The 20,942-nt window shown below is 35.9% G+C and overlaps 1 protein-coding gene across 7 annotated transcripts in view; it reads right to left on the bottom strand.

Moving 5' to 3' along the window:
• ATRX (ATRX chromatin remodeler) overlaps positions 1–20,942 on the bottom strand; it is a 296,672-nt gene that overhangs the window by 58,767 nt on the left and 216,963 nt on the right. For all 7 annotated transcript variants that reach the window (XM_030807617.1, XM_030807624.1, XM_030807622.1 and 4 more), the window contains one exon: positions 9,669–9,777. In XM_030807617.1, the coding sequence (XP_030663477.1) occupies positions 9,669–9,777 (109 nt within the window). The remainder of the gene's footprint in view (positions 1–9,668; positions 9,778–20,942) is intronic.

Consider the following 20,942-nt stretch of genomic DNA (forward strand, 5'->3'; position numbering starts at 1 on the left):
CAAAATGCTGGGATTACAGGTGTTAGCCACCGAGCCCAGCTGTTACAGACTTTGTTTCTGCCTCATGTATCCTAGATTGGTTGCTGAAGAACTCCAGAAGGTGCTGTCAAAAAAATCTCCAAGAAAAGCCTACCCTCCAGCCAAAGGACCAGGAAAGGGGCAGCATAGCAAGACAGAAAATGTTAGGATAACCACTCAATTCAAACCAAACCGTACAGCAAAAAATGCAGCTGAATCCTCACCCTTCTACCATAACCAAGTTATAACAAGGCACTACCAGGGTGGGGTAAGAGAAGTCTGATTTAACAAGGTCTTCCCTGTGGCCCAACAGTGTCAATGAAGACCATGTAGGGAAACAATACATCCACCCACACCCAGCAGTTACAAGAAAACCCTTTCCCTTCCTACTGGAATTATACCACCATCCAATAATAACTAATGAGTCACCCCCTGTGGTGTCGGTGGAGGCCATCTGGAGAGAAGTAAACGGGTAATCTTGAGCCTCTGTCCCCCCACCCAGCCAAGGTAATACCAGTAGAGGCCTAGTGAGGAGACTGAACTGGCAACAATGTGGCAGGGCGCCTCATGCTTTGCCAAAACATTTGTCAGAAGATGCCTACTATCCCAAAAGATTTAAATAAAATCCAGCATCTCATGATATAGTAACCAACATGCCCAGTTTAAATAGAAGAACTTTCTCATAATAAGAACCAGAAAAATCTCAAGTCCAATGAGAAAAGACAATCAACAGACACCAACACTGAGATGACATAAATGTTAGAACTGTCTGACAAGGATTTTTAAAGTAGTCATTATAAAAATGCCTCATAAGCAATTATTAACATACTTGAGACAAATGAAACAAATAGTCTCAGCAAAGAAACAAGAAGACATAAAAAAAGAACCAAATGAAAATTTTAGGCTGGGCACAGCAGCTCAGGCCTGTAATCAATCCCAGCAAGTTGGGAGGCAAAGGCATGCAGATTACTTGAGGTCAGGAGTTCCAAACCAGTCTGGCCAACATGGTGAAACCCCGTCTGTACTAAAATTACAAAAGTTAGCTGGGTGTGGTGGTGCATGCCTGTAATCCCAGCTACTGCGGTGGCTGAGGCATGAGAATTGCTTGAACCTGGAAGGTGGATTGTGCAGTGAGCTGAAATCTTGCCACTGCACTCCAGCTTGGGCGAGAGTGAGACCGTGTCTCAAAAAAAAAAAAAAAAAAATTAGAACTGAAAAATATAACAGAAATTAAAAACTCAGAATGAGTTGAGTAGAAAGCAGAGGACAGAAGATTTGGTGATTTTGAAGGCTAAACAACAGAAATGGCCTAATCTGAACAACAGAGAAAAATGGAATGGAAAAGAGACTCATGTACCCATGGGACTATAACAAAAGATTTAACATTTTTGTCATTAGAGTCCTAAAAGAAGAGGAGAAAGACGGAGGGGCTGAAATTCAAAGAAATAATGACTGAAAATTACCAAAATGTATTAAGAAACATAAACCTGCAGGTTTAAGTAGTTGAATGAACCACAAACAGGATAAACTCAAACAAATCCGTGACAAAATATATCAGTTACCTTCCGAAAACGCAGAAAAATAATCTTGAAAGAAGAGAGAAACAACACCTTATCTAAGGGGGGAAAAACAATTCAAACAGCAGGTTTCCCATAAGAAACCAGGGAGACAAGAAGGTAGTGACACATATTTTTCAAGTACTGAAAGGAAAGAATTGCCAACCCAGAATTCTATATCCAGCTGAAATACCATTCAAGAATGAAGGGGAAATCATTTGTTGCCAGCAGACTTGCTGTTAAAGAATGGCTAGGCCAGGCACGGTGGCTCACGCCTGTAATCCCAGCACATTGGGAGGCCAAAGCAGGTGGATCACTTGAGCTCAGGAGTTCAAGACCAGCCTGGGCAACATGGTACAACCCCATCTCTACAAAAAATTCAGAAATTAGCCAGGTGTGGTGATGCGCACCTGTAGTCCCAGCTACTTGGGACGCTGAGGTGGGAGGATGGCTTAAGCCTGGGAGGTCAAGGCTGCAGTGAGCCGAAATTGCACCACTGTATGCCAGCCTGGGTGACAGAGCAAGACCCTGCTTTAAAAAAAAAGGAATGGCTACAATAAGTTCTCTAAATACAAAGGAAATGATAAAAGAAGGAATACTGAAACATTAGGGAGAAGTAACAGCAAATAATAAATATGAGTCAATACAACACTTTCCTTCTGTTGTGTTTTCTAAATTATATTCTATGGTTGAAGAAAGAATGATTGCACTGACTGATATGGTTAAACACTTGAGACAGTCATATTATAAAAAGGGAATCAAAAGAATAAAAAGAGGTAAGGTTTCTGTACATCAATTGAACTGGCAAAATGACACCAGTAGACTGTAATAAGTGTGTGTATATGTATGATGTAATACCTACAGCAACCACTATCAAAGCTATACAAAGAGAAACACTAAAAAATATAGATGAATCAAAATAGAATTTCAAAAATATAAAACTAACCCACAGGAAGGGAGGAAAAAGAAATCATAAACAAAAGAAAATAGAATGAAAGAGAACAAATTGAACAAAAAAATAAAATGGTAGACACAAACAAAAGAAAATAGAATGAAAGAGAACAAATTGAACAAAAAGATAAAATGGTAGACTGAAGCCCTACATTAAATATAAACGGTCTATATACACCATTTAAAAGAAAGATTAAGTGGATAAAAAATAAAACAAAAAACATGACCCGACCACATACTGTCTACAAGAAACTCATTTCAAATACAACAACATAGGTGAGTTGAGGTAAAAGGATGAAAAACTATATACCATGCAAACACCAATCAAAATAAAACCAGAGTGGTTATATTAGTATCAGATAAAATAGATTTCGGAGCAAAGAAGATTATGAGGGATAGAGAGGGGCACAGCAATACTAAACGTGCATAATAAACAACAGAGCTGAAAATATCAGAAGTAAAACCTGACAGAACTGAAGGAGAAACAGAAAAATCCACAATTATAGTTGGAGATTTCAACCTTCCTCTCAAAAACTGATAACCACATAGCCAAAAAAAATCAGCAAAAGTAAAGAATACAAGAACCTCATAGAAGAACAAAATCTAATCAATATTTATAGAACACTCCACCCAACAACAGCAGAGTACATATTCTCTTCAAGGGACAGTCTACTTGGGACATAAAACAAAGCATAACAAACTTAAAAGAATTGAAATCATACAGATTATATTTCCTGAACATAATTGAATTAAACTAGAAATCCACAACAGAAAAATAATGGGAACCTCCAAACGCATGGAAATTAAACAACATGCTTCTAGCTGAGCCAAAGATGAATTCTGAAATAAAAATATACTCAACTAAATGAAAATATAACATATCAAAGTTTGTATAACTAAAGCAGTGCTGAAAGGGAAATTTATAACACTAAATGCTTACATGAGAAAAGAAAAAAAGTCTCAAATCAAATTAGTAATCTAAGCTTCTACCTCCAGAAGGTAGAAGAAGAAGAGCAAAACAAACCAAAAGCAAGATGAAATTAAAATAGGAAAAAAAAAAAAAAAGAAAAAGAAAATCAAGGGAATAACACTAGTTATTTGTAACAATTAATGAAATTGACAAACCTCTAGCAAGACTAATAAAAACACACAAATTACCAGTATCAGAAGTGAAACAGAAGCTATCACTATAGACCCTAAAGACATGAAAAGGATATTAAGAAAATGCTATGAACAATTCTACACATATATTTGAAATTACGATGAAATGAACCAATTCTTACAAAAGCACAAACTACAACAACTCATTCAATATAAAATAGATCACTTGAGTAATCCTTAAACTACTGAGGAAATTTAATTAGTGATTTTTAAACTCCTAAAAAAAGAAATCTTCAAGACCAGAACTGGTTTCACTGGCAAATTTTACCAAACATTTAAGATTAACACAAATCCCCATAATCTTTGTCAGAAAATAGAAGAGAAAACAATTATTGACTTATTTTATGAGGTCGATATTAACCTGATACCAAAACCAGACAACGGCAACACGAAAACAACTGAATATATAACAGTAACTCTCATAAATATCTCTCAACAAAACATTAGCAAACAGAACCAAGTACTATATAAAAAGAATTATCCTCACGATCAAGTGGAGTTTTATTCCAGGCATGAAAGTTTGGTTCAGTATTCAAAAACCAATCTACATAGCACACCATATTAACAGATTAAGAAGAAAAAACAGATGATACAAACTGAGGCAGAAAAAGCATTTGTCAAATGTAAACACCCATTCGTCATAAAAACTCTGAGAAAATTAAGAATAGAGGGGAACCACCTCAACTTGATGAAGAGTAATTACAAGAAAAGTACAGCATGGCTGTGCATTCCTACTCAAAGAGGCTGAGGCAGGAGGATCCCTTGAACCTAGGAGTTCGAGGCTGCAGTGAGGTATGATCACACCACAGAACTCCAGTCATGGTGATAGAGACCTTGTCTCAAAACAAAAACAGAAACAAAAACAAAAACAACCCCCCCACCCAAAAAAACAACCTTACAGCTAACATCATATTTAATGAAGACAGAATGCTTTTCTCCTAAGATCAGGAAGAAGGTAAGGATGTCCACTCTCACCATTGCTACTAACTATATTACTCTTAAGTTTTAACCAGTATGAGGTATATGGAGGGACATAGCAATACTAAACATGCATAATAAACAGAGCTGAAAATATCGGAAGCAAAACCTGACATAACTTAAAGGAGAAAAAGACAAATTCACAATTATAGTTGGAGACTTTTCTTGCAGTAAGACAAGAAAAGGAAACAAATGGCATACAGATAATAAAAGAAATAAAACTATCCCTACTTGCGGATAGTACAATGGTCTACTTAGAAAATCCCAAGAAATCTATAAAACAAACTCCTAGAACAAATAGTCAGCAAGATTACAGACAAAAGATCAACACAAAAATCAATTGCATTTCTATATTTGAGCAATGAACACATGGAAACAAAAATTAAAAATACAGTAACATTTACAATAACTCAAAAAAAGAGAAATACCTGGGTGTAAATCTAACAAAAGATCTACAGGACCTGTATACTGAAAACTACAAAACACTGATGGAAGAAATCAAAGATCAACTAATGGAGACATACACTGTGTTCACTGATCAGAAAACAATACAGTTATCAATTCTCTGCTGCTAAAAGTATTACAGTTGAAAAATGATATCAGTTCTCTACAAATTAGTAACAGGCTCAATACAATACCTATTAAAATTATTGCAAAACTTTTGTAGATCTAGACAAGATTATTCTAAAATTCATATAAAAATAGCTAAAACAATCTGTGAAAGGTAGAACAAAGTGGGAAGAATCATTCAATGTGATATTAAGGCTTAGTACACAGCTACAGTAATCAAGACTATGTAGTAATGATGCAGAGAAAGACATATGGAATAAAGGAATAGAATAGCAAACTGAAAAACAGCCCAAAACAAGTATAGCCAACTGATTTTTCACAAAGGTGCAAAACTAATTCAGTAAAGGAAGGATGGCTTTTTCTTTGTTCTTTTTTTTCTGAGACAGGGTCTTCCTCTGTTACCCAGGCTGGAGTGAAGTGGTACAATCATGGCTCACTGCAGCCTCGACCTCCTGATCTCAAGTGATCCTCCCACATCAGCCTCCAGAGTAGCTGGGACTACTGGCGTGCATCACCATGCCTGGCTAATTTTTTTTTTTTAGAGACAGGGTCTCACTATGATGCTCAGGCTGGTCTTGAATTCCTGGGCTCAGCCTCCCAAACCACTAGGATTACAAGTATGAGCCACTGTGCACTGCCACAGATAGCTTTTTTCAACAAATGATGCTGCAGCAATTGAACATCCACGGCCAAAAATATGAACCTTTAAACTTCACGCCTTATACAAAAATTAACTCAATACAACATGGACTTAAACATAAAAGGTAAAATTATAAAACTTGTAAAATACAACACAGGAGAAAATCTTCAAGACTTAGTTAGGGCTTTGAGGAAGAGTTCTTAGACTTGACATCAGAACCATGATCAAAACAAAGAAACAAACATTGACAAACTCGATTTCATCAAAATTAAAATCTTTGTTCTCTGAAAGACCCTATGAAGGGGATGAAAAGACAAGCCATAAACTGGCAGGAAATATTTGCAAACCATATATCTGACAAAGGACACACATCTAGATTATATAAAGAACTCTCAAAACCCTACAATAAAAAAACAAGCAATGCAATAAGAAAATGGACAAAAATATATAAAGAGATTTTCACCCAAGAGGATATACAGTATTTGATGGCAAATAAACACATAAGATGTTCAATATAACTGGTTGTCAGGGAACTGCAAATTAAGACCACAATAAGATACCACTACATACCTATCAGAACACCTAAAATAAAAAATAGTGATAATACCAAATGCTGGTGAGGATGTAGAGAAACTTGATCTCTCACACATTGCTTGGTAGGACTATAAAATAGTACAGCCATTCTAAATAAGAGTTTGGCAGTTTCCTAAAAAAGTACTTACCATATGACCTACCCACAGCATACCTGGACATTTATCCTAGAGAAATGAAAACTTAGGTCCACACAAAAAGCTGGAACACAGTGTTCACAGCAGCTTTATTTATAATAGCCAAACCTGGACAAAATGAAAATGTCCTGCAATAAGTGAATGATTAAACATCTGTGGTACATCCATCCCATCGAATACTACTCTGTAATAAAAAGGAACAAACTATTGATACATGTGACAACTTGGATGGAACTCACGGGCATTATGCTGAGTGAAAAAAGCCAATCTCAAGAGGTCACATATAGAGGATGATACCATTTATATGACAGTCTTAATATGACAAAATAATAGAGATGGAGCATAAATTAGTCATTATCAGGGGTTAAGGTTAGTGACAAGGTTGGCAGTAAAAATGGGTGTGACTATAAAAGGGTAGTGAGAGAGACAGAGAGCTTTGTGGTGATGGAATATTTCTGCATCTTGATTGTGTATATGTGGAAAAAAGATATATGCAAACATTGAAACACTGTCAACTTCTCAGTTTTGATACTGAAATATAAGTATATAAGATTTAACCATTGGGGAAAATTAGGTAAAGGGTTCACAGGACCTCTCTGTACGTGCAAGTTCAGGTGAATCTATAATCATTTCTAAATTAAAAGAGAAACGAACCAAAAATAGTATCAAGCTAATGAGGCACTCTGAGACTGCTGAAAACTACTTCCAGGTCACACAAAACAACAACGTTAGAAATGGTCATTATCTTAAAGTTTATTTTAATGTGTCTTTCAGATTGCTTTGGCATAAAAAAGGATTATATTTATATCCTACTTATTGAAAATTACTGAGTCATGAAAAATTAGAATTTACAGATATAATCTAAAACATTTGTGGATTTTTTCCTTGCTCTTTTCATTTTGTTTTTTGTTTCATTTTCTGTTTGTTTGTGGATTTTGAGAGACAGCATAACATTTGTGGATTTCATGTGTATGGGTTCAGCTACTCAAGAGCAACTCCCCAAAACCATAATATGCATGTACAGGTTGAACAGCCCAAATCCGTTAAGTCTGAAATCCTAAATTCTCCAAACTCCAAAACTTTTTGAGTGCCAACATGACACTCGAACAAAATGCTCATTGGGGGATTTTGGATTTTAGATTTTCAGATTTGGGATGCTCAACAGGTAAGAATATAATATATATATTCAAAAATCTGAAAAAAATCCCATATCTGAAATGCTTCTGGTCCCTAGCACCCCCAAGCATTTTGGATAAGAAATACTCAACCAGTATATGCCTGAAGCATGAATTTGAATGAGATGCTTTTTGGCATATGTTTAGGGGTAATTCACTAGTGAGTAAGCCAAGCTGACAGCTCAACATCTACATTTCAATGTTTTTCCCTACTAGTCATCAAGTATAAATGTCACGTGACAGATTATATGCCACTGTCGTATTTAAAAATTTGGGAAACCTAGCAAGCCAAAGGTTTAGATTATGTTTGAGAAATTTGAGTTACTCAATAAAATTATTTCTTCACACTCATGCACAAATAATAATTTGTTTAAACATGAAAAACACAGTATATAAAAATGTATTCTTTAAACAGTTATATAATCAATCATATACATTTATAATTTAACTATACTCAAATCATCCCTTTGTAAGCTCTCTTAGGCCACAGGTTTTCAATAATTAATAATCTTCCTAAAATGTAACTGAAATTTCTCTAGCCTTAAGCCTAGGTCTAGTTCATGATGCTGCTAAAATTAAAACATGTTTTAAACACACAGTATAATATTCTCCATAGTTTAAAATATTAAGGCATACTTCAGCCATCTTTCTATTAAACTAACCCCATCTCCTTTATCCTTTTCTTAAATGCCATGCTTACATTTGTGTATGTGTATATGTATGAGTGTGTGCACATGTTTAGATGTATGTATAGTCATATGCCACATAATGTTTTGGTCAATAACAGACAGCATGTACAAAGGCAATCTCATAAGATTATAATACATATTTTTACTGTATCTTTTCTGTTTAGATATGTTACATACACAAATATCATTGTGTTCCAATTGCCTACAGTATTCAGTACAGTAACATGCTGTATAGTTTTGCAGCCTAGGAGCAATAAGCTATATCACAGAAAGCCTACTGGTGTACAGTACACTCTATGATATTTGCATAGTGACAAAATTGCCTAATGATGCATTTCTCAGAATGTATACTGGTTGTTAAGCAACATATGTCTATATATAAAACTTTTTCTTTCCAAATGTAGCTTGATTTTGTCAATTACTAACAGCTTAAAACAATATCAATACACACACAAATTGCCTTGTATCTACAGTTAACGATATTAAAATGGTCAATAAGCACATGAAAAGATGCTCAACATAATTTATCATTAGGGAATAGCAAATTAAAATCACAAGAGATACCATTACACATACATTAGAATGAGTAAAATAATTTTTTTAAAAAATGACAATATCACCTACAGACAAGAATGTAAGGAAACTGGAACTCTCACACAACTGGGGGTGGGAATGCAAAATTGTACAGTCACTTTGGAAAACTGCTTGATAGTTTCTTACAAAAGATAAATGTAAACTTACTATATGACCCAGCAATCACAATCCTAGGCTTTTGTTTCATTTAAGTAAATACTTATGTTCACACAAAAACTTGAACATGAAAGCTTAGAGCAGCTTTGATTTTAATTCCAAAACCTGGAAACAACTCAAATGTCCCTCAAGTGGAAGTAGCTAAACAAACTGTGATATATCCCTATCATGGAAGACTATACAACAATTTTAAAAAATTATTGGTATATGCAACAACGTAAATGACTCTCAAATAAATCTCACTAAGTGAAAGAAGTGAGACTCAAAAGGCTACAAATTATATGATTCCATAAGTGAATTCAGTGGGTAGGGAGTGATGACACTGTTTTGCATCCTGACTGTACCTTGCATTTGCTAAAAACATTCAAATACACAATAAACATAGTGAACTTTATGTAAATTTTAAAATCAATTATTTTAATGTTTCCATATATACAGAAAATTTTTCCTACCTCACATTAGTTTCATCATTAAATTCTTCAGCCCACTTCTTCCTTGACTGTGCAGTAGTGGAACCATCTAAACGGTAATAGTCAATGTTTCGAAGCCACTTCCCCTCACCTGAAAATTTAACAAAAGAACACAAAAGGAATTTGATATATCGCTCTGCTTACTAGTAAGAACAGATTTTCCACCTTGCTCATCATTTAAAAGTGGGTTATATACATTCTGTTTGTATAGCAAAATATATTATATACTTTTCTTAATCAAGGAGTCATTACATTATAAATAAATTAACCACAGATTTCATTCAAATAGATAGTGATGAGCATAGGTATTTTTAAAACCTATTTCATCTACATGAGAATTTCTTAAAAGGGTTTCCTTGATTAGAATCCTTAAAACTGTCAAAAGAATATGATTAAACTTACATTTCGCTCATGAGGCATGCTTTATCTGTAAATGGCCACGTTTTTCTCCTTATCAACAACTTGATAATGATCAAATAAAAACGAGAGATAAAGAATGCCTTTATTCATTCACTGAACAAATCTTTACTGAATGCCTACTATGTGCCAAAAATTATTCTACAGGGTAGCTGCAAATTTCAGTGTATGTTTCCATTTCAAAAGTGGTGTGTGTGTATGTGTGTGTAAAGGAGTACGACTTTATGAGTTAATGATATGACATGTCAATTTTAGACAGTGAGGTAAAGTTTTTTTTTTTTCGTTTAATCTACACCAGGAAGAAGTGAGGTGAAATTTTACCCAAGACTTGCATTGATACTAAAATACCAAGAGATTAAGGGCTTATGACATTTTTATATTTTATCATACATAATTTGTATCCTAATTATTTAACTGTAAACACAATGCTACTATTTCCCATCCAAGCAAAATTCTATCATGCCCCAGAGCCTTAAAATAAAACAGTTAACAAAACTGAGATTTATGTCTTTCCAGCAAGCTCTTTAAATTTAGTATGTTAGTTAAAAAAAAAACGCTTTTCCATGTTTCTTACCTATATCTTCACTGATATAGAAAACCCAGAATTTCCTTGTTAAAAATTCATTAATGCTTATGAAAGTCATTTTATTCATGATTTTTTTTCAATTAGAAAAAAAGGCATACACATCCAAGGAAAAAAGAATTTGAGATGGATAGTTGGATAAAAAGGTAAGAGGCTGGAGTCACATTTGCATTAATTGTTCACTTGAACAGGATAATTATTAAAATAAATAATCATAAATGAATGGAAAATGATATGACTATTTTAAAAAGCATTTCAACATACTCACCTTTTATTATAATGCAAATGAATATCTCTAATACCACCTCGATGAATCCAACACTTAAAAACTGATAGAGTCATTATAGGTTAGTAGTTAAGAACACAGACTTTGGAGTGACACTCCCTGAGTTTAATCTCAGTTTCACCATTTACTAACATTTTCACTTATGGCAAGTAATTAAACTCCTTGTGCCTCAGTTTCTTTATCTGTAAAATGAAGATAATCAGAGTACCTATTGCATAGGGTTGTTATGAGGATTCAATGAGATAATATTTTAAAAACTACTTAGAATGGTGCCTGTCACATGGTAATTAAAAGCTTACTGAGTTCTGAATATTATCACTCAAGATCCCATGACAAATTACACCTGCCTCTATTATGGCACATAATATATGTGTTTGTTCCTCTTCTACAGCATGATTTCCTGTAGTACTCCTTAAATCTTGCTCAGTGCTCAATACACAGTGGTAGTGGTAATGGTAGTGGTAGTGGTAGTGGTAATAGTAGTAACCCAAAGGCAGACCAATCTGATTAGTAAACATTTGCTAAAGATAATTTACAAAATCAGAAATAAACTAGCAAGCATATAAAAAAGTACAACCCTATTAGTGCTCAAAAAATTATGAATGAAAACAATGACAACTGTTTTTACCCATTAAAGATGAAGAAAATGTAGTTACAATACATATTAAGATAAGCATTTTCCATTTATTGATGGTAGTAAATTGGTATATTTTTGTAACACAGGCTTTTCAATAATGAAAAACTGCCAGAACATAGAATCTAATAAAATGCATAGTGATAATAGAAAAAAAAATTTAAGCTTATATTTAACTACAGTCAAATGTAAAAATACACATATATACTACACATATATATGTTAAAGATATGCCAAAAACTGACTCTAGAAACAAAGAAAGTGGGGAAATGAGAAAGATAAAAAGTGCAAGTATATACCTAGGAAAATGCCTAACTAAAGCATCATTCTCTGTATAAGAAAACTAGGGAAGATCCAGATAAGGGTAATTTATTCCCTTATCAGCTCAACAAATATTTACTATGGACCTACTACATGTCTAGCTTGGTGCTAGACAAAGAGTATACAAAAATGGGTAGTAATGAATCTGTCTTCAATGATACGTATCTTTATGAGACAGACATAATCCCCATACAACATGGAGCACTCTGGGAAGCCCCGTGGAGTTATCTGTTCTCTCACACTCCCCATTTCCCCTTACCCACAGGCCCTGGCAAACACCATTCTATTTTATGTCTCTACAAATTTCACTACTCTAGGAACCTCATAATAGGAATCATGTAATATTTGTCCTTTTTAGACTGGCTTAGATCACTTGGCATATTGTCTTCAAGACTCATACATGTTCCATCATGTGTCAAAGTTTCCTTCCTTATTAAGGCTAAATTAGTTCCACTGTATGTATATGCCACATTTTGTTTATCCAGTTATCTGTCGATGGACACTTGACTTCCTTCCATGATTTGGTCATTATGAATAATGCAGCTATAATGTGGGCGTACAAATACAAATACTTCTCTGACACCCTGAACTCAATTCTTGTAGGTATATACCCAGAAGTGGTACTTCTGGATCTCATGGTAATACTATTTTTAATTTTTTGAGGAACACCACACTGTTTTCCACAGCAGCTATACCATTTTACATTCTAACCAACAGTACACAAGGGTTCCAATGTCTCCATATCCTCACCAACTCTCATTATTATTTTTTCATAGTAGCCCATCCTAATGGGTGTGTGGTGGTATCTCATTACAGTTTTCATTTGCATTTCCCTAAGGATTAGTGATGCTAGGCATCTTTTCATGTGCTTTTTGGCCATTTGTATATCATTTTTAGAGAAATGTCTATCAACTCTTTTGCCCATATTTAAATCATATTATTTCTGTTGTTGTGTTGTAGGAATCCTTTATGTATTTTTTATATTAACCCCTTACCAGATATATGATTTGCAAATATTTTTCCCATATGGTAGGTTGCCTTTTTACTCTGTCAAAATAGTAAATTTTATGTTATATATATATATATATATATATATATATATATATATATATTTACCATACTACTAAAAAGAAAAAACTACCTATAAGAAGAGCCCAGGCCAAGATGGCTTCAATGCTGAATTCTAACAAACATTTAAAGAATAATTAAGCTCAATGCTTTACAAACAATTCCAAAAAATGGAAACAGGAACACATACCAACTCATTCAATCAGGGCAGTACTGGGGAAGGAGGTGGAATACAATGTCTGAATAGAAGCTTCTACTGATCAACCTCCCAGCATAAACGGCAAATGTTATGACTATCTACACAAAAAAGCACCATCATAAGAAACAAAAATCAGGTGAGCAATCACTGAATCACTGAAAGAGGCACAGAGGGGGAAAGACAATTTTGAATTGCCAATGCCACTGCTACCTCAACCCCCAGAAGTAGCCACGTGGCATGGGGAGAGAATCAGTGCACGTGGGGGACGCAGAGTGCAGTGATCATAGGACTTTGAGTTGGAACTCAGCCTACGCCCATGAAGGGAGCATATAAACCTGCCCAAACCAGAGGGGAATCATCCATCACAGTGATCAGAACTTGAGTTTCGGTAAGTCACGCCACAGTGGACTAAAGTGCACTGGGGTCCTAAATAAAACTGATAGGCTATCTAGGCCACAAGGACTACAACTTCTGGGCAAGTCCTAGTGCTGTAAAGGGCTTGGAGCCAGTAAAATGGGGGCACTCGACTTAGTGAGATACCACTGGGGCAGCTAAGAGACTACTTATGCCACCACTCCTCACTCCTCCAATTCCAGGCAGCACAGCTTAGAGCTCCAAAAGAGACCTCTGCTTTCTACTTGAGGAGAGAAAAGGGAAGAGAAAAAGCACTTTGTTTTACAACTTGGATACCAGCTCAGTCACAGTAGGACAGGGCCCTGGGCGGAATCGTGAGGCCCCCATTCCAGGCCCTAGCTCCCTGGGCCAGAAGGCAACCCATTGCCTTGAATCGAGGGATCCAGTCATGGCAGGATTCATCACCTGCTGACCAAAGAGCCCTTGGGCCCTGAATAATCAGCAGCAATAACCAGGTAGTACACATTGTGGGGCATGGATTAGATGGAAATGTGTTAGGTTATGATGAGACCCAGCATATTAGAAGTTGTGGTGGCTACAAAGAGAGGCTCTTCCTGTTTGAGAAAAGGAGAGGGAAGAATAAAGGGGACTTTATCTCGCAGTGTAGCTACCAGGTTGGCCACAGTGGACAAAAGCAACAAACGGGCTCTTGGGTCCCCAATTCCAGGCCTTAGCTATTGAATGGTATTTGTGGACTGAGCCTGGGGCAGAGTGGAGCCCACTGCCCTGAAGGGTGAGTCTCTGGCCTGGTAGCATTCACCAAAAGCTGACTAAATAGCCCTTAGGCCTTAAGTGAACACTGGCGGTACACTGGCAGTACTCTCTGCAGGCCTGTCCTGGTGGTGGCCACGAAGAGAGGCTCCTCTGCCTGAGGAAAAGAAAGAGAAGGGCAGGAAGGACTTTGTTTTGTTATTTCTGTGTCAGTTTAGCCATAGTAGAATAAAGCACTAGGTATATTTCTAACATTTCTGGCTCCAGGCCCTGGCTCCCAGAAAGCATCTCTATACCTGCCCAGGGACTAAGAGAATTTGCCAACATGAAGGGAGAGACCCAGTACTGGCAGGCTTCACCACCTGCTGAATGTACAGCCCTTGGGCCTTGAGCAAACATAGGCAGTAACCAGGTAGTGGTTACAGTGGGCCTTGGGCAAGACGCATTGCTCTGCTGGCTTAAGATCTGACCAAGTGCTATACCCGCAGTGGTAGTCACAGGAGTGCTTGTGTCACCCACTCCCCACCCCCAGCTCCAGGCAACTCAGCACAGAGAGACTCCATTTGTTTGGGAGAAAGTAAAGGAAGAGAACAAGAGTCTCCATCTGGTAATCCAGACAATTCTTTTGGATCTTATACAAGACCACCAAAATGGTACCTCTACAAGGCTGCAAGAACTACAGCATTACTGGCCTTAGGGTGACCCCTAATGTGGATATAGCTGCACTGACTAAAAAGTTAGATCACAACACCCAAGTCCCTTCGAATACCTGGAAAGCCTTCCCAAGAATGACAGGTACAAACAAGTCCAGACTGCAAAGACTACAATAAATACCTAATTCTTCAATGCCAAGACACCAACGAAAATCCATAAGCATCAAGACCATTTAGAGAAATATGACCTCATCAAATGAACTAAACAGGGAATCGGGAAAATCCGGGAAAGACAGAGATATGTGACCTTTCAGACAGAGAACACAAAATAGCTGATTTGAGGAAACAATGAAATTCAAGATAACACAGGAGGAATTCAGACTCCAATCGGATAAATTTAATGAAGAGGCTGAAATAATTAAAATGAATAAAGCAGACATTCTGAAGTCAAAAAATACAACTGACATACTAAAGAATGCATAAGAGTCTCTTAACAGCAAAATTGATAAAGCAAAAGAAAGAATTAGTGAGCTTGAAGACAAGCTACTTGAAAATACAGTCACAGGAGACAAAAGAGAAAAGAATAAAAAAGAATAAAGCATGCCTACAAGGCATAGAAAGTAGCTACAAAAAAAGCAAATCTAAGAGATATCGGTCTTAAACAGGAGGTAGAGAGAAAGACTGGCATAGAAAGTTTATTCAAAGGGATAATAACAGAGAACATCCTAAATCTAGAGAAAGATACTAATATTCAAGTAGAAGGTTATAGAATATCAAGCAGATCTAACCCAAAAAAGACTACTTCAAGGCACGTAATAAACTCCCAAATGTCAAGGATAAAGAAAGGATCCTAAAAGCAGCAAGAGAAAGGAAACAAGTAACATACAATGGATCTCCAATATGTCTGGCAGCAGACTTTTCAGTGGAAATCTTTCAGGCCAGGAGAAGAGTGGCATGAAATATTTAAAGTGCTCAAGGAAAAAACTTTTACCCTAGAATAATATAAATGGAAAAAATATCCTTCAAACATAAAAGAAAAATAAAAACTTTCCAGACAAACAAAAGCTGAGGGATTTCATCAACACCAAACCTGTCCTACAAGAAAGGCTAAAGGAAGTAATTAATCGGAAAGAAAAGGACATGAATGAGCAATAAGAAATCCTCTAAAGGTACAAAACTCACTAAAAACAGTAAGTACATAGAAAAATACAGAATATTATAACAGTGTAACTGTGGTGTATAAATTACTCTTATTATAAGTAGAAAGACTAAATGTTGAAGCAACAAAAATAATAACTACAACAACATATCAAGACATAGTACAATAAGATATAAACAGAAACAACAAAAAGCTAAAAAGTGGGGGAACAAAGTTAAGGTGTAGAATTTTTATTAGTTTTCTTTTTGCCTGTTTATTTCTTTGTTTATAAAAACAGTGTAAACTTGTTATGAGCTTAAAATAATGGGTTATAAGATAGAATTTCCAAGCCTCATGGGAGCCACAAACCAAAAAACATATAATGGATAAACAAACAAACAAAAAGGAAGAAACTAAACCATACCACTAGAGAAAATCACCTTCATTAAAAGAAAGGTAAGAAGGAAGGAAAGAAGACAAGCCCAAAAAACAACTAGAAAACAAATAACAAAATGGCAGGAGTAGGTCCCTATTAATCAATAATAACATTCAATGTAAATGGACTAAACTCTCCAATCAAAAGACAGAGGGGCTCAATGGATTTAAAAAAATACCCAATGATCTGTTGCCTACAAGAACACACTTCACCTATAAAAATACACATAGACTGAAAATAAAGGGATAAAAAAGGATATTCCATGCCAATGGAAACCAAAAAGAGCAGGAACAGCTATACTTATATAGGACAGATTTCAAGATAAAAACTGTAAGAAGAGACAAAGAAGGACACTATATAATGATACAGTTCAATTCCACAAGAGGATATAACAATTTAAAATATATGTGCACTCAACCCTGGGAGCACCCACATACACAAAGCAAATATTGTTACAGCCAAAGAGAGAGATAGACCCCAATACAGTAATAGCTGGAGACTTCAACACTACACACAGAAAATCAACTAAGAAACATTGCACTTCATCTACACTACAGACCAAATGGACCTAATACATATTTACAGAATATTTCATCCAACAGCTACAGAATACACATTCTTTTCCTCAGCATGTGGATCATCCATATGTTAGGTCACAAAACAAGTCTTAAAACATCAAAAACAACCTGAAATAATATCAAGTATCTTCTCTCACCACAGTGGAATAAAAGGAGAAATTAATAACAAAGTACTTTGGAAACTATACAAATACATAGAATTTAAACAACACATTCCTGAATGACCAGTGGGCCAATGAAGGAATTAAGAAGGAAATTGAAAATTTTCTTTAAAAAATGATAATGAAAACACAACATACCAAAAAACATAAGACACAGGGAAAGTGGTACTAAGAGGAAAGCTTATAGCTATAAATGCCTATATCAAAAAAGTAGAAAAACTGCTAATAAACAATGTAATAAGGCATCCTAAAGAATCAGAGGCCAGTCGCGGTGGCTCATGCCTGTAATGACAGCACTTTGGGAGGCTGAGGCGGGTGGATCACCTGAGGTCAGGAGTTTGAGACCAGCCTGGCCAACATAGTGAAACCCTGTCTCTACTAAAAATACAAAAATTAGCCGGTCTTGGTGGCAGGCGCCTGTAATATCAGCTACTCAGGAGGCTGAGGCAGAAGAATCATTTAAACCTGAGAGGCGGAGGTTGCAGTGAGCCGAGATTGTGCCACTGTATTCCAGCCTGGGCAACAAAGCGAGACCTTGTCTCAAAAAAAAGAAAAAAAAAAAGAAGAGAAGAATTAGAAAAGCAAGAACAAACCAAGCCCAGAATTAGTAGAAGAAAAATAAAGATCAGAGCAGAAATAAATAAACGTGAAATAAAGAAAACAATACAAAAGATCAATGAAACAAAAAACTGGTTTTTTGAAAAAAAATAAACAAAACTGACAACTTTTAGACAGACTAAGCAAAAAAGAGAGAAGATCCAAAAAAATAAAATCAGAGATGAAAATAAAGATATTACAACTGTTACAGCAGAAATTCAAAGAATCATTAGTTGCTATTATCAGCAACTATATGCCAATAAATTGGAAAACTTTAGAAGAAATGGATAAATTTCTAGACACACATAACCTACCAAGATTGAACTGTGAAGAAATCCAAAACCTGAACAGATCAATAAAAAGTAATGAGATTGAAGCCATAATAAAAAGTCACCCAGCAAAGAAAATCCCAGGACCCGACAGCTTCACTGCTGAATTCTATCAAACATTTAATTAAGAAATAAGACAAATCCTACTCAAAATATTCTGAAAAGTAGAGAACAGAATACTTCCAAACTCATTTTACAAGGCCAGTATTACCCTGATAACAAAACCAGATAAACACACATAAAAAAAAATTAAACTACAAGCCAGTATCACTGGTGAATACTGATGTAAAAATCCTCAACAAAACAGTAGCAAACTGAATTCAATAATAAAATGATCATCCATCATGACCAACTGGGGCTTATCCCCAGGGATGCAAGAATGGTTCAACATACAAATTGATGTGACACATCATATCGACAGAATGAAAGACAAAACCCATATGATCGGCTGGGCGTGGTGGCTCACGTCTGTAATCCCAGCACTCTGGAAGGCCGAGGCAGGTGGACCACTCGAGGTCAGGAGTTCAAGACCAGTCTGGCCAACATGGTGAAACCTCATCTCTAATAAAAATGCAAAAATTAGCTAGGCGCGGTGGCACACGCCTGTAATCCCAGCTACTCGGGAGGCTGAGGCAGGAGAATCACTTAAACCTGGAAGGCAGAGATTGCAGTGAGCCAAGATCACGCCATTGCATTCCAGCCTGGGCAACGCAGCAAGACTGTCTCAAAAAAAAAAAAAAAAAAAAAACCAACAACAAAAAACAAAACCATGTGATCATTTCAATTCATGGTAAAAAAGCATTTGACAAAATTCAACATCCTTTTATGAAAAAACACTAAAAAAACTAAGTACATAAGGAACATACCTCAAAATAATAAAAGCCATCTATGACAGACCCATAGCTAGTATCATACTAAAGAAAGAAAAACTAAAAGGCTTTCCTCTAAGATCAAGAACATGACAAGGATGCCCACTTCTATCACTGTTATTCAACATAGTAGTGGAAGTCCTAGCTAGAGTAATTAGACAAGAACAAGAAATAAGAGGCATCAAAATTGGAAAGAAAAAAATCAAATTATCCTTGTTTGCAGATGATCTGATCTTAACTTGGAAAAATCTGAAAACTCCACCAGAAAACTATTAGAAATGATAAAGAAATTCTGTGAAGTGGCAGGATATAAACCCAACATACACAAATCAGTAGTATTTCTATATACCAACAGCAAACAACCTGAAAGAGAAATAAAGAAACTTACAAATTAAAAAAAAAATTTTAAGACATCAAGAAAGTAATCCCATGTACAATAGCTATAAATAAAATACTTAGGAATTAACCACAGAAGTGAAAGATCTCTACAATGAAAACTATAAAACATTGCTGAAAGAAACTGAAGACACAAAATCATAGAATGATATTCCGGGTTCAGGGATTGGAATAATCGATATTATTAAAATGTCCATATTACCCAAAGCAATCTACAGATTCATTACAATCCATATAGAATACCAGTGACATTCTTCACAAAAATACAAAAAACAACCCTAAAAATTTATATGGAACCACAAAAGACCCAAAATAACCAAAGCTATACTAAGCCAAAAGAACAAAAGTGGAAGAATCACATTACCTGACTTTACACTGCAGAACTATAGTAACCAAAACACTATGGTAGTGGCATAAAAACACATAGATCAACACAATAGAGAACCCTGAGATAAATGCATAAATCTGCAGTGAACTCATTTTTGACAAAGTTGCCATGAATATACCCTAGGGAAAAGACAGTCCTTCAGCAAATGGTGCTGGGGAAAACTGGATATCCATATGCAGGAGAATAAAACTAGACCCCATCTCTCGCCATATATAAAAATCAAGTCAAAATGGATTAAAGACTTAAACCTTAGACCTCAAACTGTAAATCTACTACAAGAAAACACTGGCGAAATTCTCCAGGACACTGGACTAGGCAAAGATTTTTTGAGTAATACCCGACTAGCAGAGGCAACAAAAGCAAAAACAGACAAATGTGATTTCATCAAGTTAAAAAGCTTCTGCACAACAAAGGACACAGTCAACAAAGTGAAGAGACAACCCACAGGATGGGAGAAAATACATGAAAACTACCCATCTGTCAAGCGATTAATAACCGGAATATATAAAGAACTCAAACAACTCTACAGGAAAAAAATCTAATAATCTGATTTTAAAATGGACAAAATAATGGTCATTTCTCAAAAGAAGACATACCGATGGCAAACACGTATAGGAAAAGGTGCTCAACATCATTCATCATCAGAAAAATGCAAATCAAACTATGAGCTATCTTCCCACCCCAGTTAACTTGGCTTTTATCCAAAAGTCAGGGAGTAACAAATACTAGAGAGGATTTGGAGAAAAGGGAACTCTTGTACACTGTTGGTGGGAACATAAATTAGTAAAACCACTATGGAGAACAGTTCAGAGGTTCCTCAAAAAATTAAAAATAGAGCTACCATAGAATCCAGCAATCCCGGCCAGACGAAGTGGCTCACTTACATAATCCCAGCACTTTGAGAGGCCAAGGCAGGCAGATAACCTGAGGTCAAGAGTTTGAGACCAGCCTGGCCAACATGGTGAAACCCTGTCTCTACCAAAAAATACAAAAATTAGCTGGGCATGGTAGTGCATGCCCGTAGTCCCCACTACTGGGGAGGCTGAGGTGGGAGAACCCCTTGAACTCAGGAGGTGGA

This window comes from Nomascus leucogenys, chromosome X, assembly GCF_006542625.1.
Source record: "Nomascus leucogenys isolate Asia chromosome X, Asia_NLE_v1, whole genome shotgun sequence".
NCBI lineage: Eukaryota > Metazoa > Chordata > Mammalia > Primates > Hylobatidae > Nomascus > Nomascus leucogenys.